Consider the following 26199-nt stretch of genomic DNA (forward strand, 5'->3'; position numbering starts at 1 on the left):
CTCTCCACCTTGGCTTAATAGTAACTGATGGTTGAGGCTTGCAGACTCCTTCTAGGACTAATTGAGTTCTATTTTACCATCTCCTTCCCCGGATAAAATGAGATTGAGCTGAGTGCCGAAGTGTAAGATAGGTTCTCACAGTAAAGTCCCCAAAAGCCTTTGTTTTTCTTGTGATTGTTTATCTGAAAATTCACTCTTTACCTATGAGGAGGCTGTTGATCCGTAATGCAGAGTGTGGAATTGTATGGAGGAATGTGAGGAGGTTTCCGCTCTGGGCTTTCTGCCGTGCTCTGGCTGGACAATTTTCTGAGCTTTGCCAAATCCTGGATATTTACAGCAGCTTTGAAGAGAAGCAATAAACCTGTGGATGTTGGTGTTAAAGTTCTGACTCTTGGAGGCCTTGTACGAGTCCTTGATTTCTTGACAGGATGAGACTTTGTGTTAACCTCGGAGGGCAGCGTGAGCTTTGCTGTTACCGTTAACAGAAAACGATGGCTTTGTGTCTCTCTTGTGCCCCTCTCCTTGCTCTGGGTTGGAAGCCTTTTTTCAAAGCTGAAGTACCTAATGGGGCTGGTGTAGGCTGCTTACTCCTGCCTTGAAGGCACTTCCAATTGCAGGAGGAAGATTGACTCACGAGGTGATGTGTTTCATGGAGGGGTTCCACTGTGGGTCGGCCTCTCTGCCTCAGCACGAGCTTTGGACTTAGAGCAATGTGGAACAAAAACGCTGGAGGAGTCAGGAACTGTAGCAGCTTGGAAATGCGTCCAAAGTAGCAACAGTATCGCCAAGAGTACTGAGACCAGGGAGCACCTTGGACAAAAATGATGGGGGACTGAGGGGAGGCAGTTGTGAGTGAGAGAAGAGCTGTCCTTTCTCTTCCCTCACCAGGCCGTGTTCCTCAGCACAGCAGGGCTCACTTTGGTCCCTGGGATGGTTCATCCCACAGTGGAGGTGGTGATGGTGAGGGTGCTGGGACTGCCCGCTCTGCGGCGCTGAATAGCGTTAAACTGCATATGGATCTTTGCAGAGCCTCCAGCTAGGGAAGCCTCCTTTTAATGAGGATTCCCCCAAAAGCGAATGTTGAGTGAGGTATCAGCCAATTCTTACTTCATTTTTTGTCTGCCCTAGCACTGTTGTAATGCGTTTATCAAAATATCACAGAATCACAGAATTGTTTAGGTTGGCAGGGACCTCTGGAGATCATCTAGTCCAACCTCCCTGCTCAAGCAGGGTCACCTAGAGCATATTGCCCAGGATCACATCCAGACGGGTTTTGAATATCTCCATTGAATATATCCCTTGATACTAAGTTGAGCAATACTTAAAATCTGTCTTGCATGTCTACTGAGTTGTTGGTCAGGCTTTTTAATCTCCTCAGAGGATGAAATCAGGTTCAACTAGACTTATTTCTGTAAAATTGTCATGGCTGCTGTTAATCTTTATCTTTTAATTCTTTAACAGACAAACAAAAAGTTCCAGTATTTCCATTGTTTTGCCCAGAATTGATGTCAGACCAAGTGGCCTCAGCTCCCTTAGTCATCTTGCTTTGTCGTTCTCGTCATAACTTTGGATCAGCTATTTGTTCTCAAAGGTGGTCAAATCTCTTCTGCTCTGTGTATGTGATTGTGACGGCTATGCTATTAACTTGCGTGCATGACCAAAAGGCACAGCTAGCACAGTCACCGGGTGCTAAATTTTGCATGCGTCCGTGGCCACTTCACAGCACTGTAAGGCTTCGCTAAATGTACACTGTAGACTTCAGGTGCAGCTGGGCACAGAAGAGCTCTTGTCAACTCCTGAGCCACCTCCTTGTCCGCCACGTCCGTTGCATCGATGGAAGGAATGCAAAGCGTGTGGCTTTGTCTTGCTACTCCCCTGAAGTTAAACCCCACCGTTCCTGCACCATAAGGTGGAATGTGAGATGTCTCTGTGCCTCTCAAAGTATGCATCAAAGTAGTCCTCCCTTGTCTCAGCCCTGCAACCAGCGGGCATAGCCACCCATGCGATCTTTTCTCACCAGAGCTCATTATAGGACTGACATTTACATTTTTCCCCAGCGACAGGCCTGTTACGATAGGTAGGTGTGTACACAGCCTTGCTGTGCTTGGCAGCGTTTGGATGCGTGTACTTTGCCCCTTGCTCCAGTGACTCTGCTCCAGGCACGCGGGGCTCTGGCTCGACTTCTCTGCAGCAGATGCAGCTTCCAGAAAACTTCTCTCCAGGCATGCAAGTTTATTGTGACCATCCAGTGGTTACCCGATGTATTCTAGTCTAGGTTTAACCCCTTCTTTTTTTTTTTTTCTTGAAAGAATGGGAGCAGGTTCTGTGTGCTGGCGGGGAGATCCAGAGGTGAGGTTGGGAGCTGGAGGGTGATCTGGGAACCTATATGCTCTGTATGATTTTCCTGAAAGACAAAAGATGGTTTTACTGTTGACATGTTGCTTTTGTGTGACCAGCCCTCCGCCAGGTCTCCCACCTTGTTATGGGTATTAGCTCTCTTGGTGCGAAGCTGCTGAGCCGTGACTCATGTATAGGCCACGCATCTCTATTTTAATACCTACCTATATGCAACAGATATAGATCTATGAACTAGCCTTCATCAGTGCCTGCCCAGAATGGAGTGCTGGTTCTTCCCTGCCCTACTTTGAAAGAAGCGGCAAGTGTATGGTAGCCTGGAGATCCTGCTCGCCTTGTCCTTCGCTGCCTGCCTCGGATCAACGGAGGGCAGTATGGCAAGAGATAGTTACCCATGTTCTTTAGGAAAACCTGCTGAGCTGGCCAGAGCGTTTCATGTTCACAGCCTCAAAGTGCCATGACTTTACTCTTTCGAGCACTCTACCCTATGTGTGAAAATACTGCCGTGCTCTGTTCTGGCTATTGTATACAGGTTGCTGCAGCTGTTTAGACTGTCAGCTCTTGGGTTTTGTTCTTTTTGTCCTAGCACGTCGGGCGTATTTGAGCTTGTTTAACTGTTCTGACCGAGGTGATCCTCTGGCAAAAGTCTTGTTTGGAGGTCTCAAAGTCCTCTAGACAGGAATGCAAAAGTATGCCATAGTGATACCGATGCACTAAGGTTACGTTAGTACAAGTGTATATGCTAAGTATTTGATTATACTGCTCTTAAACTTTATTTTGCACCTTCTACGTTGAATCACTGAAGCTGAGCATTTCTTTCTCGTTCAGTGCATCGTTAAGCAGAATTCATGCTGTAACCTTCTCAGCTAGGCAGCGGTTACTACCTCTTGGTGAACTCGGTAAATATGGGCTCCCTTGACAATTTCTAGTTTGAATTATAGAGGTATGTCTAGCTCAATTCTGAGTATTTTCAATAGCGCAGCATGTTCCTTGAGGCTGTTTAATGAAGAAAGAGGCCTGCTGATACTGTGGAGCTGGAGATGGTGCCAGGCTTTCTTTTGAATAGTTTAGCTGTCTGGCTTTGACCCAGGCTTCCTGGCAATTAAGGCAATACTGAAGGCATGTTAGACTGGGCCTGGGCAGCAAATCCAGTGTCATTGTACGCTGCTGAAAGGCAACCTGCTGCATTCACCAGTCTCGTGCAGCACGTGAACTGCGGTACCCATAGTTACAGGATTAGAGAGGGATTTGAATTTATGTAAGAGAATCTGCTTCTGCCATCGTGTTGTGTCCTTTCTATCTGCCACTGTGTGCTTCAAGGCAGGGGAACCCTTCTCGTGGTATGTTGTGTTGGTTGCTTGTTCCAGGATCTGTCTGTCCCCTTGGTTACTCCTGGCGCTCCGTGGCTCACTGCCCTGGATGCTGTCTCATTCCACCTCTCTCTCTGAATTTGCTGCCTGCTCTTTTTCTAGGAAAGAGGGAGAAAATGTAATACCGTGCAGTGGTGAACAACTATCACACAGTGGGATCCAACTGTCCAGTAGCCCAAATCTGAGTTATGACTCCTCTTTATGTTCATTGAAAAACCAGATAGATTCATTCTTCTCCTGGTTATCATGCCTTTGTTGTGCAATTGAATGTGTTAACTTTTATTCATATTATAAACGTGTGCAAACTTCAGTTATTAGCAGCAGCATGGATTTGATTGATGGTTTTAAAGGTATTTGAAATTTCTATGTTTGGGTGCTTTCTGATCTGAATACCATCTTCCCTGTAAGACTGGAGGTACCTTCTGCTGAGCTTTAGGAGCTCTTTGGATTACAGGCACCTTGCTTTTTGCCTGTCATGCACCTGGAACTCCTCACCATTTCATTTGTGCAGCTAAAAAAAATCAAGCTTTAGATTTTTCAGGCTCATGCAGGATTGTTTTAGTCTACATACTGAGCATAATGCGAACACTTGAGGGAGAATGTTTCCCCTCCTAAAGGTCCAGCATTTGAGAGTTAAACTTCCTGGCTCTTTCCGTGGCCTGGCACTGTAAGACTGAGAGACACCTCAACAGCATTGCTACATAATTTGCTTTCATAATTTCAGCTAAATTTTTGGAAGAACCTTCCTCAGAGGAAAGAACAGAAATCTCCTGGGCGTTGTGAAAGCCCATGGTGACTGACTTGCCCAGAACACACAAAGTAGATTGAAGGGAGTACTCTTGCCCCGACTTTCAGAGTGAACTTCATGACTAATTAATATCTCATAAATACGTGTTCTAATCCTCTGGCATTGTTTTTCAGGTATAAAGATGATGTTGACAGCCCTACTGAGGAGAATGGGAAGCAGAAAGTCTTGTACAGCCTGGAATTCACGTTTGATGCGGATGCCCGTGTTGCCATCACAATCTACTGCCAAGCTACGGAGGAGTTTGTTGGTGGCATGGCAGTGTAAGTCCCGGGCTTGCAGGCGCTTGGAGGGGCATAGGTGTTCTCAGGTGATAAGTCTCTTTGAAACATCTCTCTCATTAATCACCCCGAGGGCGGTCCTGCGACAGATGGTGGAGAGGGACATCTCTTTCCGTTTTGTTTTATATATTCTGATAGGTTTGAATATTACTTTCACTTCTGTCCCTCATGTAGCCAGCTTCCTCTCTTGTTCCCTTTTTGGTTTGATTTTTGTGTGTGGGGAAACCGTTCTGCGTGCAACAAAGGAGAGGAACTCAAAGCTGTATGCTTTGTCAGTGAGATGTTCTATGTCGATAAAAGCAAACCCCTCCCCAATTCCACTTTTGTTTTTTCCAGGTCACCCAATTCACTGGATTTCTGTGTGCTGCCTGTGATGGGAGCATGGGTCAGCAAAGTGAAGTTCCAGTTTGAGATTTACATAGTAGGTCTGTGTGGAATTGAGGCCAACCCAAAGCCCCTTCTGGGATAAATGACCATCTCAAAACAGGCTATTGTGAGATGACTGTCAGAGGGATTTACTGCCCGGAAACCTGTCTATTTGTTTCCTGCCAGGTACACATTAACCTTTGGTTAGTTGTGGAAAGCATGGTCAAAGTGTGATCTGAGTCTTCCTCACGTATGCTGAAAGTGCATCCAGATAGATTTCAAAGCCTGTTATAAAGCTCTGTCTAAATCAGCACATTTAAACCGTTCCAGTCAGCATTATATCCCTTAGGACTACAAAAGGTTTCCTCTCTGTATTAAGAGTTAGGGTGCCTGAAACTTGCTGTTTCCCATGGGAATTAGGTGCACATTAGGGACGTTATTGCAGGCTTCCAGTGACCGTGGAGACAAAGAATTGTTTTTCTTCTATGAATACATGAATATTCAGGCTGCAGAAGCTCTTGGAGTCCCTTACTACAGATTTTTTGGCTGATCAGCAGCTCTGTACAAGTAGCGCTGAGTGCTTCTGCAGTTGTGCTCTTGATTTGAAGGTAAACTTATGCTTTAAGTGATCTGCAGAGATTTCATCAGAGAGAAATATGTATGGCAAATCATAAAATCACTTGTGAATTTTAGGCAAAAAAATGATCAATGAACAGTTTATTTTTAGAAATGAGACAAGCTCAATGCTCCCGTCCAGATGTGCATTCCTCCAAACTGGAAGATATCCTGATCCAGGGTTTTGATTTAGGCTCATCTCTTCTTCTGTTGAAGTCTATGGCTGTCTTTACTTTGGGGAAGGTATTAAATTAACTCCTTTTAAACACTTGAAAAAATACCTCTTGACAAACTCCAAAAACCTTTTCCTTTTGGGTTCCTATTTTCTTGAGCAGGGCTGTATGCAGGAAGATGCCTTAGAAATCCTGATAAAGTTTCCATGTTCTGTCTCTTAGGTCCTTAGGTTTCCTGTGAATTTAGTGCTAGTGAAGGTGTTGGAATGGCAACCTTGGAGATTGAAGTCCTCTTTTCCTAATACAGGTACCACGTGGACAGGTAGCCAGTTTCCCTTGTGCTGCCCTGCAGAGCGTTCCTTGTCTTTGACCTAAAAAGGAAACCGTCTACGGGCTAATGGGGAGAACAGAGAGTCTCTATGGCCAGGGTGGATGTCTTTACCTTGCCAGTCTTCAGCTCTGGCTTAAATCAGCAAGTCTTGTTTTAAATCATTGACTTAATCTTGTTTTGCATATTCACTTTTTGGCTCGTCTTGAAGGAGAACTTATTTATCCCTTATTGGTAACAACTAAACATCTCAATTTACAATTCAGTATAAGCTTCATATCAAACTTTGTACTACTTCTTGCAAAGAGCATAACTCTACCAAAAAATGCTTTTAATTTAAAATATATTTATTCAGACTCCTAGTTGTGCATTTGATTGTATTATAATGACAAAAAATATTTCTTTCCTTGTAAAAATGACTTTTAAAAACCTGTATCTTGAACCAAACTATGTTGGGATTGAAATACAACTTAAAAACCCAAGACCAGCAGTTTAACAGTGTTGGTTAAACTGCGCTGTGTTGGACTCCTAAGAGACTATTAGGACAAGTTTTGCCTTTAATAATGATTATTTCATGGAAACATTTTAGCTATTGAATAGAACGAATGTTTCTGGACACGGTGTGTTTTCAGTCTGCTGTAACTAGTAGCTCTCTCCTCTTAGAACTCTCTTTTTTGATTGGAGGAGGAAAAGGCAGTTTCTGCTTCACTTAAAAGTGTAGTTTACTGAAATTTGGTGCCGCGCACTAAGCCAGTGGCTGTCACCAGTTCCATTGTCTGTTCTTTAAAGCTTATGCAGCAAACATGAACTACCTGATTACTTTTCAAATGTAATTTGAACAATTCCTAGATTGAATTACTGAAGGTTAGCATAACTTTCAACTTCAAAGAAAAGTATTTTTAAAATATGCAGTTTTTTATCCACCCTGTCCATGGTTCATCGACATGGATCTCTGCTCAGATGGCTGAGAAGAAGCCTTTGTTTATGAACCCTGACTGCCTCGGCATGAAACCAGGATCTGTAGTTGGCAATCATTACCTTGCTGACTGAATCTGCTTGATGGTACTGTGTTGTTCTGTTAGGGTGGCAGCAAATCCCCATCAGTGCAGCAAGCTTTTATGTTGAAAGTCAAAGCACTCGGATTCTGCTCCTGCTTCCATCACTTGGCCTTTTACTTAGTAAGTCATACTTTGTCATTCCTGCATTATGGGGAAATTAATCTAGCTATCTCTGCTCTAAAGGTCTTGGGCAATAAATGTTATATAAGTATGGGATGCAGGACTCTGCACTAGTAGCCAGTGAACTTTTTGGAAGGGATGATCCTGATTTCATGCAGATGTGGTAGGTAATAAGGGCTGGGGGAAGTGAGACACAAATATAGACTTTATAAGCTGCTTTAACTGAACCCAGGCTATTTTTCCATGTGGAAGTGGCTCATGAAGCACGTCTTGGGGCTAGCACAGCTGCCTGAAGTAGTCTTCTCTGGATTTGCTGGCTGCTAGTAAAAACCTTTTGAAGCTCTGATTTCAGCTTTGCAAAGCAATTCTGAAAGGGCAGTGCTATAATTACTTTGATTTATTCTTTTCAAGTTCTGGTGGAAAAAAAAAAAATCTGGGCTGCATTCTTAGAGCTCTAAATGGAGAGGGCTGCATTTTTAGTGCACTAATTGGAATGCATCATCCCCCTGCCTGGTCTGGTACTTTTTTTTCTTTTCTCAGTTTTTTTCAATGGTAACATCTACATTCAAGGAGCAAGCATGTGCAACTGCTGTTCTGTATATAAATTAAAAATTCAAACTTGTGGCATCCAGCACTTGATTGGGAAGAAGACTTCCTTTAAAACAAAATGCCCTTTTTTTTTTTCCCCCACTCTTTTAAATAGATGCTAATCCCTAAAACAGGAGAAACTTTCTGGACAGTTGTCAAAGGCAGAAATTTCCTCCTAGTACCCAGCCTGCAGCATGGCTCTTTAAAAGCGCTAAACAAGTTATTCTTGCTTCTCTGCTGAAAGATCTGCCTCACGATCCTGATAGTATCAGCGTTCCTGCTTATGCGAAACTCCTGCTTGGAATATCGTTATCTTCATGAAATTTGGAGTGGGCTCCAATGAGGAGGAGAGGGGGCTCTCAGCTGGCATAGAGGCATTGCTTGTCGTAGAGCCTCTGTTCCTCTGAGAATCACAACGCTCCCATGGTCTTGCTTGCTGTGTGCCTGTCGTTAGGATTAACTTGTCCCTGTGACCAAAGGGAAGCGTTTCCCTCTGCAAGAGGGAAGCTTCCTCGAAGAATTGCTTGGGCTCCCTTTAAAAGCTGGTGGCTTTTATCGGTATAGGCCTGTGCTGCCTGTACTAACCTGTCTCCAAGGAGCATTTGGCAGACTGTCCCAGGTAACAGCGCTGGGAGGCTTATTCAGCTGTACTCCTCCCCAGCCAAGATCTTGGGAACGCAGAGCACCCAACCGCTGTCTGCCTCTTGTCCTGAGCTGCCGAGCTCTGAGTATTGCCGTTAGCTGCCTCGCCACCGCTGTTCGACCGCGGCCAGCCAGCGAAGCGTGGAGGAAGCAATCGCGCGGCTGCTGGTGGCTGTGCAGCTGCCTTCCCCTCTGCAGCCTCCTGCCTCGGGCAAGTACCCAGCACTGTCTGGTGCCAGTGCGGGTATCTGTAGAAGCAGGTATCTGCAACTCTGGCCATCTGAATATCTTTTGCCCTGTAGTGAGCCTGAAGACTTTAAAATAAAACACGCTGGCTCTCGGAGGGGCAGCTGGTGTGTTATCTGAATTAGAAAAAAGACCAGAAAGCTGCATATGTGCAGAGTCTCTTGAACGGCGCAGAATTGGCGGTGACCTGCCTCCAAACAGCTCGAGATGCCCGTTACCCTCAGTCTCGTTCAGCACGCTCCCTGACAGGGCCCTCCCCGAGGCTCTGCCCCGCTCAGAGGGAGCGGCACTGCTTAGTTTGTCCTTGTGTGAGCGTTAGCCTTTTCTTTGATTTCGGCTTCCCTTCAGCTGAGTAGAAAGCAGAGAAGAGCCTGATTGCAGACACCGCGGTACCTGCTTGACTGCTCACCCGTGAGACATTGCTCAGTGTCACCGAGGCAAAGCAGTACCCGGCAGCCTCAAAACGGTGCTACGAATGGAGAGAAATTTCCGGTTGGAAAGTGTGATGGAGACTGAGTTTTAAGACTAGCCAGAGAGGCAGCTGCATGCCTGCGGTGGAGGTGATCGGCAGGCACAGCAAGGAAGGGTTCAACCCTCTCGGATGAAAGAGGGATGAGGATGCTGCTGGTTCAGCTGGCGCTGATAACTTAGACTTGGCCAAGGTGGACTGGGGAGCAGGATCTGGGGCGCTGGGCTGTGAGACGGAGAGGTAGCTCCTGGGGGTATGTGTGGAGAGCAAACACGCTGATGGAGGCTAATGAAGAGAAGCCCTGGTGGCATTTGCGGTGAAGGGGCTCTGGAGACTTGCGGCCCGTGCTGCTGGCAGCCAGCCAGGCAAAGATGGGGTCCCCAGTAGGGGACACATGGGGCAGAGCCAGGGCTGCTGAATCGGGAGGCTATTTTAAGGATGGGGGATTAGTGACTGATTGGCTTTGTTGCGCTTGGAGGATTCCTGGGTGCAGAGGTTTAGGTGATGTGCGTGCAAGGGTTGGGTGACGGGTGGCCAGGATGGTCCTAGCTTAGCAGTATAAGAATCTCTGCCGTAGCGTGCAGGTGAGTGAGCTGTACATCAGCAGCAACTGTCCATAAGCATGTGATTTTTTTTCCCCAGATAAATGAGAGGATACTCTGCATCATGTTTCTGTTGTAGGGTTAACAGTACTCCTTCGCAGTTCCTGTAGAATAATCGAAGGGCCTACAGCTAATAGCCTGCTTTCCCCTGCAGAGCTGGTTCATGGGCCGGTTCATCCTTAGATTTCTTTGATTTAAGAGATAGGTATGTTTCTGCTTTCTGGAAGAGGCTGCAAGGAAGTTCATATTCTGTTTCTGGGTGTCTATGAATGTATCCCTTCCTCCTGTGGCACGCTATTCCTTGATGCACGCTATTATCTGGGAGAGCGCCCAGGGATTTTCCAGCTGCAGGTAACTTGCTGACTAGCGGGAAGGGTTTCTTGGTTATAACGTGACAGCAGTGGTTGTTTCCTCAGGGGAAAAAGTGCAAACCAGTCCTGTAGCTGGAAGCATTTAAAACTCAGCCAAGCACTCTGAAGATGTGAGCAATCCAGGCAGATCAGGAGCTGATGCTAAACATGACTTGAGAGATGGGAGTCTCACCGTCCATTCTTACGAAAAGATCGTTCTCTTCAGATGCTCTTTAGAAAAAAGAAGTGCTCTTCCTCCTGCTAGCAACGTTTGCCAAACTTCTTCCTCATTATAAAGTGAAAACACAGTGAAAATAGGTCAGTTTTGCTCTGCTAGCCCTTGTCCTTTGCAGGACTGTATTGTTTGTGTTGCTGATGCACAAATGGGTGTACTGGAATGTTTTATTAAAGTCTCATTTCCTTGTTTGTTTTGCAATGCCGGCTATGCTCGTTGCAAGCTTCCTACCATGGTCCTGTAAGCTGACAGTGGACTTGACACTAAAAAAGATTATATATTCTGCCTGCATATGGAAATTTGAATAGTTGGTTCACCAAATGAAACGTGTAGCTCCGTGCATGGCTGTTTTCACTAAAACTTGCGTAGCAGAGACAGAGGCACTCAGATACTCCTTTGGTTATTTAACAGCCTCTGTCTATTCAGGGCCTTTGAAAGGTGCTCTTGCTGCTTTTGGCCGTGGGCTCTGATTAATTTGAATTCTTTGTGCAGAGAGAGTTCTTCTGTGTGAAGAAATCAGAGGCAAGTGCTGCTTTCTGCTAGGCACAAGTCGTCTTTACAGCCAAAGCCTGCTTTGATCCATACAGACAGCAGTCCCCGAGGGAATGCTGTAGTGTGTAAAGTTCACATGCCGGAAAGCTAAATTCTATAGATTTCATCGAACAGACAAACCTTCTGTCTTTAATAAGAGTTCTGGCCTTTTTGCCTCTCTCTGTAGCTGTTGTGTAACTGGCCGACTTTGTAGCATTGATTAGAGTCATGAGCACAGCTCTTTCTACAACTTCAGCAGTTGAAGTTAGACCTTTGTGTGTGTTGGAATGGGCATGTGGATGGCCGATTTCCAGTTGCACGATAAGTCCGAAGTGGAAACCCTATCCTGCGAGAAAGCGGGGGAAGAGAGAGAGCTTGTATGTCAGGCACTGTAATATGCCAACTTAGCACCCAGTTAACCTCCGAACTGCACGGGTGTCTCCCTGGACTGGATCTTGCCTAAGTCTGATGGAGACCCAGGACTCTATGGGCTTTTGGTAGCATTTTTTTGAGTTATTTGGGACACTTGTTCAACTTTCCTCTTCCCCGGAAGCTGACCTGTCAGATTCTGGCCCAAAATGAAAGAAGAATGTGCAGATGGAAGAGGAAGAGGCCAGTATGCTTGCTCCACACCAGCTCCTAGCCCCTTTGAACATCAACAGAACATGACTGGCTCCCTACCTGTGAGATGACGTGGAGACCACCAGGTATCCACCCTGAATCACTGCCTGGAGCAATGGAAGATTTGGTTCCTGAGTGCCCTCTAAAGCTCCTCTGTGGCTCTTCAGTAACTCTAGTTTGTCTTGGGTTCACTGCAAGTTGTCATGCAGCGTACATAGTTGCACCTCAGAAAGCAGCACCGTCGTCCACAGGCTCTTCAAAGCGCAGACCGTCTCCCAGCTGTTCGTAACCAAAATGGTACCTTGGGCAGCATTGCTATGTGCACCCTGCTTTTCCTCTCATGCTTTTTTCTGAGGAATGGGGTCCGGACAGTGTTCCGCACAACTCTGCAGCACGTTGCCTAGGATCGTGTGCTTGGTGCTTCTCAGTGAGGGGTTTCAGCGTGCTTATGGTAACAGGAACGTTTTTTTGACTTTGAGGTAGCAGCAGTGCCAAGAGGAGCTGAGCAGCTCTTAAGCATGAGGAAGGCAGCAGTGAAGAAGTCTGCACGAGTTGAGACTGGAGGCCTGTTGACAACTTCCCCAGGCTGCAGTCTAGGGATGAGTGAGAAAGGGAAACACCCCCACATGTTCTTGTAGCATCTCCAGTGAGCATGTAGCAACAGAAGCTTAACTCGACTTAGCCAGAGGTTCCAAAGAGCAACGTGCCGCCAGTGGTTGAGGAGCTACGTAAGCTCTGCAGGTCTCCAGAAGCTGCAAGCACACAGGAGCCTGCTTGAGCCATGGGCAGGATTCCTCTGTGCAGGCAGTGAATGCTTCCCAGCTGATGGTAGAGGGGTGAGACTGTGCTGATAACTTTGATTTGTCTCCTCTTCTCTGAAAATTGTTGTGATGTACTCATGCTGGCCTCTCATCTGCCAGTTCTCTCCTGGGTTTGGGAGGTGGAATGGTTTGGGATGGGGGAAGAAGCAGTCCAGTATGGGATGTAAGCTCGGCTTTGTGGGAGTAAAGATGTGACAAAGAGTTCAGAGGAGGAGGAGTTGGGGTGCATGAATCCTGAGGACAAAGCCGGGGTTGCTCCTGCAGGCAGTAGTGCCTGGCATTGCTGGTGAGTCTCACGGCTGTCAGTGGTACCTGAGCAAACAAACAGGTTTAGAAAAAGACACGAATGGAAGGATCTCTGTTTTGTCCTGACCTAATAGGAAAAGTCCCACTTCTCTGTCGCCCTGATGGGGACCGCAGTCCAGGGAGTGCAAGGTGGTTTTGTTAGGTCTCCCATCTGGATAGCAAGCTGGCCTGGTACAGTCTGAGAAATCACAGACCAAATAATCTGATTTCAGGAAGATGCCTTTTGACAGGGAAAGGCAAGGTATTTTTTCTCTGGTATCCTTTATTTGTAGTGGATGTTCTCTTTTTCTGTCATGTCTCCTTGGCTCTACAGAGGTTCTCCGCTATTGTTTGCTGTAAGCACACAGCAGCGTAGGCAGACGGTAGAAAACTTATGAATACCATAGGTATCAACAAAAAGAGCTGAAGACCATTAAAGATCGTTTAGATACTAGCGTGTAGGTTACAGAGCTTTATAACACCTTGCAAAGCTGTCCTCCCCCGCAGCATGGGGAGCATGCACTCGGGCAGTGGATCCTGTGCATCGCCTTTGAAAGACTATCAATCTCGGTGAAAATTTGGGCTGATCCCTGCTTCCAGGGCATTCACCAGGCTCTTGACCTGCTCGTGCTTGGTGGTCTTGGCGTTGGCTGCAGCCTGCAGGTCTCCAGGCATTTGGTCTGGGTGTTGATTGCAAGTCTGATGTGCTTTCTGGCAGTGCAGAGTAGGCAGTCAAGCAGTCTGAGCCATAAAAGTCACTTGGTTCGCTTCAGGAAGTCTCCTTGATATTTTTGTCAGGCTCTTCAGCTCAGAAAGTCTATGTACGTGGTTTATTTCTCTTTTTCAGGGACTGTGCGAGCAGTGTGCCAGCAGCACGTGGATTCCTGATCCTTTAAACAAGGGCTTTATGCCAAGCGACATGAGTGATCTGGAGAGATATCAAAATGTGCAAATTCTTTGCTGCTTTGAGAGCATTTTAATCAGTGTCTTTGAGGGGGCTATGTCTTGTTCTTAGCAGTTCCTATAACTGTTGCTTATAATCTGATTTTTCTGTTAAATATTGATGAGAACATTATTTGACCTCACTTGTAAGACTTCTTTGTGACTTTTCTCATTAGGGACCCATTGCTTGCTTTCAGCTTGGAGAGTGTTTCTGCTTGGTTTGGGAAATTGTGCACGTGAGAAGACACTGAAGTGCTTTTCATTGCCAGCCTAATGTGAGGTGCAGGAGTTTTTCCAAATACCTGCTTGAAGTGAAAAAGCTGAAAAGTGGACGTGGGAAGGATTTCTCACTAGACTGATCCTTTGTAGTTGTGTTATGGACAAGTAGAGGTTTACACCAGTGTCATTCTACCCTTTGCACTTAGGAACAGCGTTCCTTGCTTTCCTAGAGCAGACTGTTGCTCTGGTACCCGTTATCCAGGCCATCTCTGACCTGTGTTCTTCCTGCTGCACTTTATTTCCAGTGTTTCCCTGACTTGCTGTCACCTTTGATAAGTCATTTTTCTTTCCTCTGCTTTCCCGGCTGCACAGGGAGAATTGTGCCTTTCTGCAGAGCTGGGAAGCTTTGAGAGCCACAAAAGGAGCTAGATACCGGCTTACTCTATTCATTGTACTTGACTTGACAACTCAGTAAATAAAACTTCACTCAATTGCTTGCTCTGTAATTCACGCATAAAAGACCTGTCATTCTGATCTCTCCCACACCATGCTTTAAATGCAAAGGATGGAGTGAGACCTTCTAGTAAAGCAGCAGAATTTCAGCATAGTTCAGAACAGTCTCTGAGGTGAAGTTTTGTCAGGAATATTATAGCGCAACTGCCTTGGCAGGAAGAGAAAAGTGCACGTTGTAATCCTGGTCTTCATCGTGGCTTTCCAGAATTTAACGTGGACCTCGTGATGCCTGATAAGCCTTGAAGATCTCTGCTGTCTGGATCCTCAGTGGGCGCTGGAACTATGCTGGCTTTCCAGGGAAGGGCAGCATTTCATGCCGATGGGAAGCCTGACTCTTCCTCTAGGATTTGAGAGGAATTAATAAGCGTTCCTCATCTTCTGGTATCCAGGTTCATACAACTTTGACTACAAAATGCATCCTAATCATTGTGCTTTAAGTTTCTGCATTAGGCAACACTGGCCTGGCTATCTCAGTGGGCTCTTGCACGCTGGCAACAGGGAGAGAGGTGTGTGGACTGGAGGGTGTATGGGTGCTGGGACCATATCCCACCGCAGTGTTGGAGCAGGCAGACGTTGTAGCTGGGCTCCTTCGGGCTCTGCAGAAGCCAGATCTGAGAACGTGCCCTGCCTTTCCGTGCTGCCCAGGCAGCGAGTGCAACGATTGGGTCGCTAAAAGTGCGTTCAAAGAACAACAGGTATGCCTTGCAGCCCTAGTAGCAGAAGTGTTACTAAGGAGATTTGGGTAGCTTAAGCTCTGAAAGCAAGATAGAAAATGTGTATGAAATAGTCATTGCGCAAACGTAGCGGGAGCTGTGTCCTGCTTCTAGCAGGAAGCAGAGCTGGTGCTCCCTGTGTTCTAGCTAGTGGCAACTGTGGTTGTCTCACCCTTTAGATCTCTGTGCACACGCAGATCGTTTCATCGCCCAGGTTCTCGGGTGTAGTGTTTCCACAGCTTCTTTATAGTTTTTAGGCTTGGACATATTCTCTCTAATAATCACCTCTGGCATCTTCCAGCCCAGTCTTCTCTTCTTCGTTACATCCTGGAGTCTCTGGTGTGATGTGCTGTTCTGCAGTTCTTGACTGATGGCCAACAACTGCCTGACTTGAGCTTTTCCCCTCATTTCTGCCAAAAGTGAGCTGCCCCAGTCCTCTTGCTCCTTGCTTACAGAAATCGTTTGTGATGCGGAAAAGCTTTGCATTACCATCTCTTTCTGGCGTGCTCTGCTCTTACACAAAGTGCAGTTAGGGTGAAGGAACGCAGAGGTGAGATTTCCAACCTCTGCTTGTGTGTGCTGGTTTGTAAGCTGGGTCTACACTTCAGAACAGCTGAATATCCTCAAAGGTGCAGGATCCTGTCCTACAAGGATTTCTTCCCATCTGTGCACGTTCTGGTAACTGCTGTGCTAGGCAGAGCTCCAGGCTGAATCTACCACGTCAAAGAGATGCCTTGATCTCCTCTAGTGTGCTCTCCTTCACAGGACTGGCAGAAGCACTGTCCATGTTAGTCTCTGAGAAGCTGCCACTGTGCCAGCTGCTTCTGAGAAACGTAGTTGGCAAAATCTGAGGAGCTGGTGGTCAAGGGATCCTATATGATTTCCCAAGTTGGGGTATCATATTGGGATCCCTGGAAAAACTCGACCTAGAGTTCTTGGTTCAAATGTGACGGCTGTCCCTGATGCCTGTCCCCAGGCTGTCTGATAGATCAAGAATGGTGACAATCGAGTTTGAACACTCAACAAGGTTTCAAGCTTCTAGCTGTTCAGTGCTGTTTTCAGTGGCAGGCCAGTGCTCTCCCAGTTTCACTTTGTGAAACTCTGCTTAGGAATTAATGGCTAGTCTGCTTAAGGAGTAATGTCCTATTACTGCTACTGGCTGTAGAAGTCTTTCTTGAAGAGCTGGAGCTAGACTTGTCTTGTCAGTGTGCTGGGGGAGGTTTGTAAGCGTAAGCACGTTGGGCAAGGAACATTTCACTTTCTCTCCTGTCTGTCAACGTACTCTGAACATGCTGTTGGTAGCTCAACAGCGCAGAGGCTTCAGTGGTAAAACCAGCGTCAGATGTTCCCACGCTCCCTTGCAGTTCACTTCTTCCTCTCTTGTGCCAGAATCAACGGTGTGAGAGGCAGTGCAAATCCAGATCAGAAATCGCCTTGCGAAAAGGGGACAGAAAGGGTGTAGACTTCTTGATCCTGTTTTGCCACGGAAGCCCACTGTGAAGCGCACTGTAGGTGTAGCGATGGTCAGCAGGGAGGGAGATGTCCGTCTTGGGGCACACAGCCCAGAGTGGGTCGTGGGATGGATGGTTGTTGTGGTCCCACGCTCGGAGATGTCTAGCCCTGCCTAGTGGTGCTGGCGTTTCAGCACTGGGCCTTGAGACAGTAGAATTGTGACCCTTTTGCAGGTGGCTGCCACGGAGGATTGATGAGCGTCTCTCTGATATTGCTAGACCTGTAACAGCTCTGTGGTGGGCACGTGACACAGAGGGCTAGGGAGTGAATTTGAATGGTTCTTGCTTGCCAGCACGATCCCGTGCCAAGCTGCTTTTCTCATTGCAGAGTTGTCCTGTGGAGAGGCATGGGAGAGCTCTCAATGCCACGCTGCATTGTGTGTTGTCACTGTTAGATACTGCTCGTTCTTCCTGGGTTTCCTGCAGAAAAAAAGACTGTGTGCTGGGCTGAGAGGTGGCGTTGCCCAGGCCCTGGATTTAGTGAGCTAGCCTTTGCCAGGCTGCCGCACCCCACTGTACTCCTTTGACACCCAGTGTTTCCAGGCAGGTCAGTATGGATCCAATGAGACCTTGCCTGTCTGTGCTGCTTTCCCTTCCCTGCGCTCACCGTCTTGCCTTGACCTTTTCCCTTCCCTTTTTGTCTCCCCAGTGAATGGCTGCCAGCCTCTGCCAGCTCTGCCTCTTAGAGCTGCCACTTGTGATTCCTGAAAGGCAGACAGGCGTGAATGAATGAGAGCCTAGCAGAGAGCAATCGTTTGTTACAGCACGTTTTCTTTTTTCCCCCCCCTTATTCAGATACAGCACAAAGAATCCCTCTCTACAGTCGGAGACGGTTCATTACAAGAGAGGGGTAAGCCAGCAATTCTCCCTGCCTTCCTTCAAGATTGATTTCTCAGACTGGAAGGATGATGAGGTAAGTCTTTCCTTAGTGTCTCCTCCTTTCCACAACCCTGTTGTCCTGGGAGCACAGGAGTCCATTTAGTGTCACGGGGTTATGGCTGGAAGATTCCCACTGAACAGCTGCCATGGCGTGTTTTGTTGATAGGAGGCTGACAGAGCCCTAGGAAGAGCAGGTATGAATGCTGCCTGGGAACTTGGCAGGCAGATGAGGCAGAGAGCGAGGAAAAACCCAAAGAAGCGACTACTGATGTCACTGACCGACTGGCATCCCAACAGCTGGCACAGGAGGGAGGCTGCAGAGATTGGCACTGGAGCTTTTCCCAGAGGAACCTGCTGCTTTTCAGCCTTGCTGTCCCTGCCAACCAAAGAGCTTGCGGGAATAATGTGCCCCTGTCCGGTTCCTGCTGCATCTTTCCCAGTTATCCTGGGACAGAGTCACTGGCGGTTCTGAAATCCTCTGTGTTGGTGTTTTTTTTTTTCTTTTGGCTTGTCCCCTGGAAGAGTCCTGGCCTGTTTAAGGGCTGTGTACTGCGTTGTTAACTATAGCAGTACAGTGGATACCGTCTCCTCTGGGGCAGATTCACACTGGTGCGTTAGTGCTGAATAAAGGGATGCCGTCCTTTCTTTCAGTTTAACCCATAACTGCAAGCAAACAAGGGTTTGGCTTTAATTGAGTTCTGCGGCTTTTACTACACAGCAAGATCTATGGAATTGTGTTAATTTTGATATCTTTGAAAATTTTCAACTGAGATGCTACCTCTCGGCTTTTCTAGCCTCTAAACTTTGACCCAAGGGCTTCTGCATGTGGCACAGGACAGGGGAGGTCTTGGACTTGCCCTGCTCTGTGCAGAATTGCCATAAGAGATTTCTGATGCAGCGGAGTTGCTCCATATCTGCTGCTAGTTGCTTGTTCCTGTGGACCCCTCTCCCAGCTCACAGTCAATACAGTGCTCATTTCCTGACCCAAGCCTATATATGAGTATTGTGTGTGTAAACCTTGGTAGGTAACTCTACCTATTTAAAAAAAAAAAACTTCTACGGGTTTTGAAAAGATTCAATAGCTGTTGTTTTGAAGTTACAATTATAACTATAATCAGTGTGATGCTTTAACAAACTCTGTGGCAATAACCATGCTCCTTCAAGAGCCTGCAAAGTCTGGTCTCCTGATGTCCTGGCTTCTCTGCCAACATATGATTTCACAAGCTCAACCTACAAAAGCCTGGAAGAGCTGCTTTTCAGACCCTTCTGTCATCTGAGAGAGCTGGAAAGTAGCAGCTCAAATCCCTTTCTTCTTAAAGAATTGAGAAGCTTAGTTTTCACTTTTGTTCCTGCCAACAAGGTTTTAACTCTTGAGTACTAAAGTCACGTCCCTTTGACAGCTTAAAGGGAGAGATGCTGTGGAAAAGTAAGCTTTTGGCTTCCTTTCCTTGATTCTGCTGTGTTCCTCTGTCACATCTCTTTCATAGATGTCACTGGGAGCTCTGATTGTAGAGAAAATTTAGGACAAGCAGTGTGGTTCAGAAAAGTTTCTTCTCCCCTTTTGGCTCTTTGTACATGTAGGTCTTTTCTCCCAAGTCCAGTAAAAGTCATATGGCTAAATCTTCCTGATTGTCCACCAAAATGCAGCACTCTTTGATCTGACAGAGTGTTAACATTCAGCTGTGTATAATTAAATGCTTCAGATAGCTTTCCAGATTCATTATTAGTGTTATCAAAAAAGATTCAGTTCACTTTTTTTTTTTTTCCACTGTAATACTCGCATATGATATAGTTCTTGGCTGGCTGACAGAAGGGAAAACAATATGTTGCGTTATGTGGAAAAAAAAACTTTATGAAAATGCATATTTTAACGTTGTCTTCATAATATGCTGATTTGCTTCCACACTGTAATGTAAGGCTTGCATGGAGACGGTTATTTTCAAGTCCCTAAAAATGAATGTGAAATGGAACCTTAAAGAGGCCATACATTTGAGAAGGTTGAAAGTTTGTGTCCTAAAGCAACCACAAATCTATGATGTGACTTCCCTTCAAATGGGCAAAAAAGTAACTGTTGGCTTACAGGAAGCAAAGCAAAACCATGAGCTGCTTTTGGCAAAATTTTAATCAATGATCTTAATGAACTTTCTCTCTGTGGCATGCCAGAACAGTTCAGAAATGCAAGATGGAAAATAGTGGCTGAATAAATCTCTTCTAGCAAATACTGATAAGCTAAATGAGATTTTTATGTTTACTAACTTTGCTGTTTTGGAAGGAGAATGCCCTTCTGGTAGTTTGAAGGAAGAACAAAATATAAAACCACCATACAAAGGAGGAAAATCTGTATCCTTCAGGCTTGAAGGCTAGCTGAGACAGGAGGGGCCACGTCATGAAAGCACGTGATGGAAGACCTCCATTTGGTATCACACATGCCCGTTTGGATAAGTGCATGCCCAAAGCTGTGTTACGCAGCTGAGAGTTGAAGTTGTTTCTAGAAAGCGTGCGGGTTGTGTGCCTCTGGGCCCACTCGGCTTGTGCAGCGAGTGGGTCACGGTTATTGATGGACGGGTAGGAGACTTGCAGTTTCCTCTTCTCCTGTGTGTATCCCACAGAAGAACCGGCCGGTGAGTTGCAGCCCGAAGCACGCGCGTACTGCTCTTAGCTGAAGTGCAGCTGTGTGGTTGATGGGCTACAGCACACTAGGTTAGTGGATACCAGGTTATTGGGCCTCTGGAAAAAGGAAAACAGACTACCTGGAGCATGATGGTGAAATGACATCTTTTTCTCTCTTGGCGAGGGATAAGACAAGTCAGTAATTGACAAAAACACTAGAAATCTGGTCCCTGAGCCGCTTCTGCTCCTGGCATAGGACAGTGTTTGTAAGGTTGCATTTTTCTAGTGTTTTTAAGATTGCACGGAGCTTTTGAAGTGTTGCAATGAAGCATGTAAGGAGGTTAAGGACATGAATTTAGTGGCATGCCAAAAGATGGCAATCAGTCTGGTCTTTCTTTAAAGAGTGTTATGTGAGCTTGAAATAGTACAGATTTTTCTCTGCATCTTCAAAAACTTCATACGGGGAGGGAGGGGTTGTGATGTAGGAAGGGTAAAGCGTACTGCTGTGCTATAGTCAGTATATCCTATCGTATCTAAGCAAAACTGATGACGCGAGTTATATTCTGCGAAACTTCTCCAGCTAGGAGATTTTTAGGGTATGCGAGTTAAGTGAGAATTAAATAGCATATAAAATCCCAACTGAGATACTTGCTTTGCTAGCCCCAGTTGCTGTTTAGTGCCATCTCTGTGTATTTAGGGTGTAGTTATTCTGGTTCGTTTGCTTTGAAAGTCGGTGTCTGAATTTTAAATCTTCCTGCTCTATCAGGAGTTCAGAGCGTTCCTTTGGAATGGGGGATGGAGAACCCTTCCAAAAGGGCTACTTCAGCAGGAAATAGTGGGGAAACTTCTGAGCTGTGGCATTTGCTGAAATCCCATCCTCTCAGAGGCTCGGCTGCCAGCAGTGCAGCCCCACAGCCTTCACGAGGAGAAGCCCTGGGCTGCTACTTGTGCGTCAAAGCTTGGTGTCTTGTAACTGCACTGCTGTGACGTTAACGCTGTCTCTGGCGTTGTCTTCAGGCAAGCCTGGTGGGAACTGGCTAAACTCATCTTGTTTCTCTCCCTCAGCTGAACTTCGACTTGGACCGTGGTGTGTTCCCGGTGGTCATCCGAGCAGTGGTCGACGAAGGGGACGGTAAGTAAGGTGGTGTGCTCGCTCACACTTTCTCCAGCTCTCGCTTTGAGGCTATGTGACCTTCTGGGCAGGCCTCGGTCTGCAACAGCGAAAACGTTTTGCTCGCAGCAGCGCGCCTTTCTGTAATAAAAATATTTCAGGAGTTCATCTTAACTCCCTCTTGTTAAAAGGGCCCAGCTAACCACAGATTCTTACACAAAAACATACTTTTAAAGATAGCCTCTGTTTTGACAGGAAAAATGGCCTGGTAGGTAGCGTTGGACTGGTATTTAGGAGAGCTAGGATGAGCTCCTGGCTCTCCCGCTGGGGTTAGGCACAAATCAGAGCAAAAGACTCCCTCTCTCTTTGGGTTTTGCATTTGCACTCTGTAAGGCAAGGAGGGCAGTGGTCTCTTCTCCCTGTTTGAGGGGTAAGCTGTCTTCATAAAAGCTCCAGCTAGCTGTAAGGTGCGCCTTCCGATAGCGGAGGTCAGAGGGAAAAAGAAATGGCTTTAAAATGTTCAGGCCACTGTTGAACCAAATACAGCTTCGTTCAGAATTCTCTTGCTTATTCTAAAGGGAGCTGAAAGGTTACAATTAAAAGAGCGTAATATTTTGATGGGATATTATAGTGGTGATTATTTTGAATGCATGTTGCCCTTTTGGAAAGGAATGGCCAGTAAATGTTTAGATCATCATTCGCCTGGCATGCTATTTGCCTTTGAGAACGTGTGCTTTTGGGCTCTGTCTGGCTGCATTAATTCTGGGTGTCAGCATTGAAAGGGGTACAAGAAAGTCATGTTTTTTCTAAAATTGGGGGCCGTTGTGGTCAGCAACGCCAGCATTTCAGTTCTGGTTTTGGAACTTATGTACTAGATTTAAGAAAAATGAGAAAGGAAAAGCTCCATTGTTGATTGTGTTGTTTATTACAGTCTTGTATTCTGTTTCTTATGTCGAAAATGTGAAAATGCCCAGAAATTCATTGCATTATTTTACAGTCCTCCAAGCAGAGTGAATACAACTGGATGAAGCAATTTAAACTGTGATTAATAAAGCATAGTGTAACTTGAAAGAAATTGCTTCTAAAGTGCATCCATTTTTAGCGATCTCAGGCACTGTTAGTAAAATTGAGGTACGTTTTTCTGACCATAGATGTAAAACATCTTCCACTGTTTACTGAACTTTTGGCAACGTCTTTGTACTTCCTAACGTTGGGCATGCCTACAAATACCAAAAATAGAACAGGAGGCAGTGTGGGAAGCATACATTTATGCACATGTCATACCTTCTTGTAACCAATAGGGTATTGTCATTTATTATAATTACATGCAAAGACAGTTGCTTTTAAAACCTCTTCTAGAAACAATATTTTACAAATATTACACACACAAAACTATGTGAGACTTGAGTGAGACTGGAGGAAACTGTGTATTTTTGTTTTCTGTTTTTTGTTTTTATTATTCTTTTAACTGGTGGTATTGGAAGGAGCTGGCCCTGTATGTTTGGAGCACCTGGAAAATTACAGCTGGCCTGTAACTACTTATGTTAAATTAAATTGAATGGCAAATTGAAATAGCAGTCAGAGCGATGTTGGTGTTGACTGCGTTCTGCCAGGAGCTGTTTGCATTCCTTGGAGAACGAGAGATTGTGATGTTAGCGGACGTCCTGTTCCTGCCAGTGGAGTTACTCCGAGTAAAACCCCCAAGAAGCCTTAACAGAGGGAAGATGCTGTGCAGTGTGTTGTTGCGTAGCTCCAGCCATGCATGCTGCTTGGATGAACAGGATATGAAGGGAAGCAATCCCTGTTATCTGTTACTTGGCTGCTAAAACTGCTGTGAGGGACCTGAATTTCGTTTCCGGAGGTGGTGGGGTGTTTTTTTGTTTTTTTTTTGTTGTTTTTTTTTTAGCCCTCTTCTCTACATGCCATTATATTCCTGATTGCACCCTAGTTGCTAAGACCCTTCCCAGTTATTCAGCAAGTCTGTAGGCCTGGAGTCTCTCATCCCACATCCTGCTGTTTGCAAACCTGATCTTCACGGCAGAGTCCAGCGGATGGTTTCTGCTATTGTGTCTGTTTTGGAGATCCCAAAGAAGCTGTCAAGCTCCCATTCCTTTTAGACATCACAGGAGTCACTTTCTTCAGGTGTCACTGGCTTAGAGCTGATAGTAGTCACTGTGATAATAGTCATGTCAGCTTTTCCATGTGAGCTGAACACAGCCCAGGTGCTCGTAGGTACAGGTGGGGTGAGATAGTTACCCACTTTTCCTTCCTGCAGCGATTCCTCCAAAACCTGTCTCCCGTGTCAGTAGGATGAATCTGAGCATATTAAGGCAAAAGGACTTTACCGGTTAGAGCTGAACAGAATTTGAGAGTCCTGAGCTAGAGGGATTGTACCTTGGGTTTCCTCCATTTGGTGCCTGTGTTCCCCTGTGTTTTTATTTGCTGAAGGAGCCGTGAATGCAGCACAGAAATCTGCGGCAGCCCTTTCTGAACGCCTCTGGATTCAGAGAGAGGCCTCAGATTTGGAAGAGGGAAGGCGTGGTATTTGTTATTGGGGAAAACGTCAGAGAACTGGCAAGAGATGTTTCAGTGTCCAAAAATGGTATGAGAAATAAATGTTTTATAAGCGTGTAGGATTAGACTGAAACAAAGTGATAAGTACCAGGGCTGGAAGGACTGCCAACTGCTGTTAAACCAGATGGATTGGTCCCTTGCTGTGATAAATTCAGATAATTAAGAACAGGAATTTGAGGGAGAGCAGAATCCTGTTGAGCTCTTTGTATTACTTTCCTGTTCCAACCTCTGAAAACAAAGTGGGATAGAATGGAGCACCCAAGATAACCGAAACTAGTAAATGAGGGCAAGTCTGTTTATGCAGGACCCACCACAGAGTCCAGCAGGGCTTGGTTCTCACTCTGCGAGAGCATGAGACTGAATCAAACTGTTGGCAAAGTAAGAGAGTTTTAAATTGTAAGAGGATATGAAAACAGAACAGGAGGCAGTTTAGAAAGTGTTAAGTGGACTAAAATTCAGCTCTTCGTGGTTTCACGCTTGTGCTGTTTTTTATTGATAAATGCCCTTTCCCCCTGCCCCACTACCTGCCACATTTGAAGGGCAGAGATGCTCTGACTCGAAGCTCGGTGAATTCTGCCATGGATAACTGAGGTTGCCCACATCCTCACTCTCATGCTTGAAACTACTGGCCTTGTTCAGGATTTTAACCAGGCTGCTCTTTCTGTTTTTTCCAGTGGTGGTTGAGGTGACGGGTCATGCCCATGTTCTTCTGGCTGCATTTGAAAAGGTAAATAAATTTTCCTTTCGCTCTGTCCCTGTCACTGTGTATATAAACATTTCCATGGGTCATTAGTTTGTATTTGTATAACATTTAGCCACAATGGAGTCCTGGCCCATGCCTAGGGTTCCTTGGCACTATCGTAGTACAAATAATTGCTTGCAGCAGCTCCTGTGCAGCCTATAATTATAATTTATTCCTGAGCTGGTCAGTCAGCTAATTGTAGCTGGTGTTTCCTGTGTGTGGGGAGAAGGTGTACCTCAGTGCCCGTGATGTTTGAATGTGGTGGGTGTTGACTGAGGCTGCTACGAGGCAATTTCCAGGGCCCTATGACCTCTGCACAACCAGATCTGCTGTGTCCAGAACCTGTTCCACCGTTGTTTGGCCTTAGCTTACACATAGGACCAAGCCCTCTTAAAGAGTTAGAATACATCTTGCATAAAGACTTCGAGCTCCGCTACTTTTGGGTGGCATGTTTACGTAGCTGGTCCCCAGCTATGTGGTGATGTTAAAACCAAATGTATGCCCAGGCCTTTAAAACAGAGACTCTTCCCATGGTAACTGGACCCTGAAAATGGCTGCAAGATCTGCGGCTGCTCCATGTTGTGCCTGGTTGTGGGAATACTGCAGACACGTGTGCTGGGCATGTGACACTTGTAGTGACAGGCTGAGGTGAGGCAAGAGATGCTGGGGTAGAGCTGGGACAGCATGTGGAGGGGAGCAGCATCAAAGCTGTGATGTTAGACATTCCCCCCTCCCCAGCTGGCGTGTGAGCTGACTTCTGTTCTGCACCTGCTTGGTTCCTGCCAGGTCTTACTGTCCTGTTGCTTCTGGGTGCATAATGCAGGGGGAGCAAGCTGAGTCGGAGGGCAGGAGAAGCACAGTCAGTCCCAAGGAAGCCCTGCAGCCTTAGGGAAGGTGGTAGCGTTTGGCGCTTGTCTGTCATCTTGGTGGGAAAGTGCTGTAGGCAGAGATGCTGTAGCCTTGCAGAAGGAAGGATCAGCCGCTTCTGAGGAGAGAGCAATCGATGAGACTGCCAGCTTCCTGCGTGTTGCAGCTTGATTTTGAAGTATTCCGTGCGTGTTCACCTTCCTCATCTGTGATCCCCTGGCTTTTGCCTTCATGACTTTTTTGGCAGTAACTAGGTTCAACCTAGATTCTGGATCTGGATGATGTCAGTGTAATTTGTACTTTAAAAGGAGTGTGTCTAGTTGCTGTCCTCCAAGTACGCAAACTTAGCGCAGTTGCGGTAAGCCCGGCTCGTGCGGTTGGGGAGCCGAGCGCTCGCATGTCCCAGCTTCCTGTTCCAGCATCCTGTGGCCAACACCTGATAATAGCACCTATAGAAATCTCTTCCCCTGAGGTAGCTTCCTGTGGAGCAAGTTTAGCCCCCACACTTGTGAAAAGTGGCGCCTAGCCTGTGATTGATACCAGCAATTTCCTGGTGTATGTTAGTTAGGCTGGAGATGGTTAAGGCAGTTGTGGTGATTTCCGCCTCAGTAATGCTTTCAGGCCTAACAGCTGCACACCCCGACCACATCGTAATGC

The 26199-nt window shown here is 46.2% G+C and overlaps 1 protein-coding gene across 6 annotated transcripts in view; it reads left to right on the forward strand.

Moving 5' to 3' along the window:
* Nucleotides 1-26199, forward strand: part of MGRN1 (mahogunin ring finger 1) — a 61608-nt gene that overhangs the window by 13896 nt on the left and 21513 nt on the right. For all 6 annotated transcript variants that reach the window (XR_011134645.1, XR_011134646.1, XM_068908122.1 and 3 more), the window contains exons 4-7: nucleotides 4647-4793; nucleotides 17555-17672; nucleotides 21314-21380; nucleotides 24608-24660. Coding sequence is in view for 4 of the 6 variants with exons in the window: in XM_068908122.1 (XP_068764223.1) it covers nucleotides 4647-4793; nucleotides 17555-17672; nucleotides 21314-21380; nucleotides 24608-24660 (385 nt within the window). In the remaining 2 variants the exon portion in view is untranslated. The remainder of the gene's footprint in view (nucleotides 1-4646; nucleotides 4794-17554; nucleotides 17673-21313; nucleotides 21381-24607; nucleotides 24661-26199) is intronic.

The sequence above is a fragment of the Struthio camelus genome, chromosome 15 (genome assembly GCF_040807025.1).
Source record: "Struthio camelus isolate bStrCam1 chromosome 15, bStrCam1.hap1, whole genome shotgun sequence".
NCBI classification, from domain to species: Eukaryota; Metazoa; Chordata; class Aves; order Struthioniformes; family Struthionidae; genus Struthio; species Struthio camelus.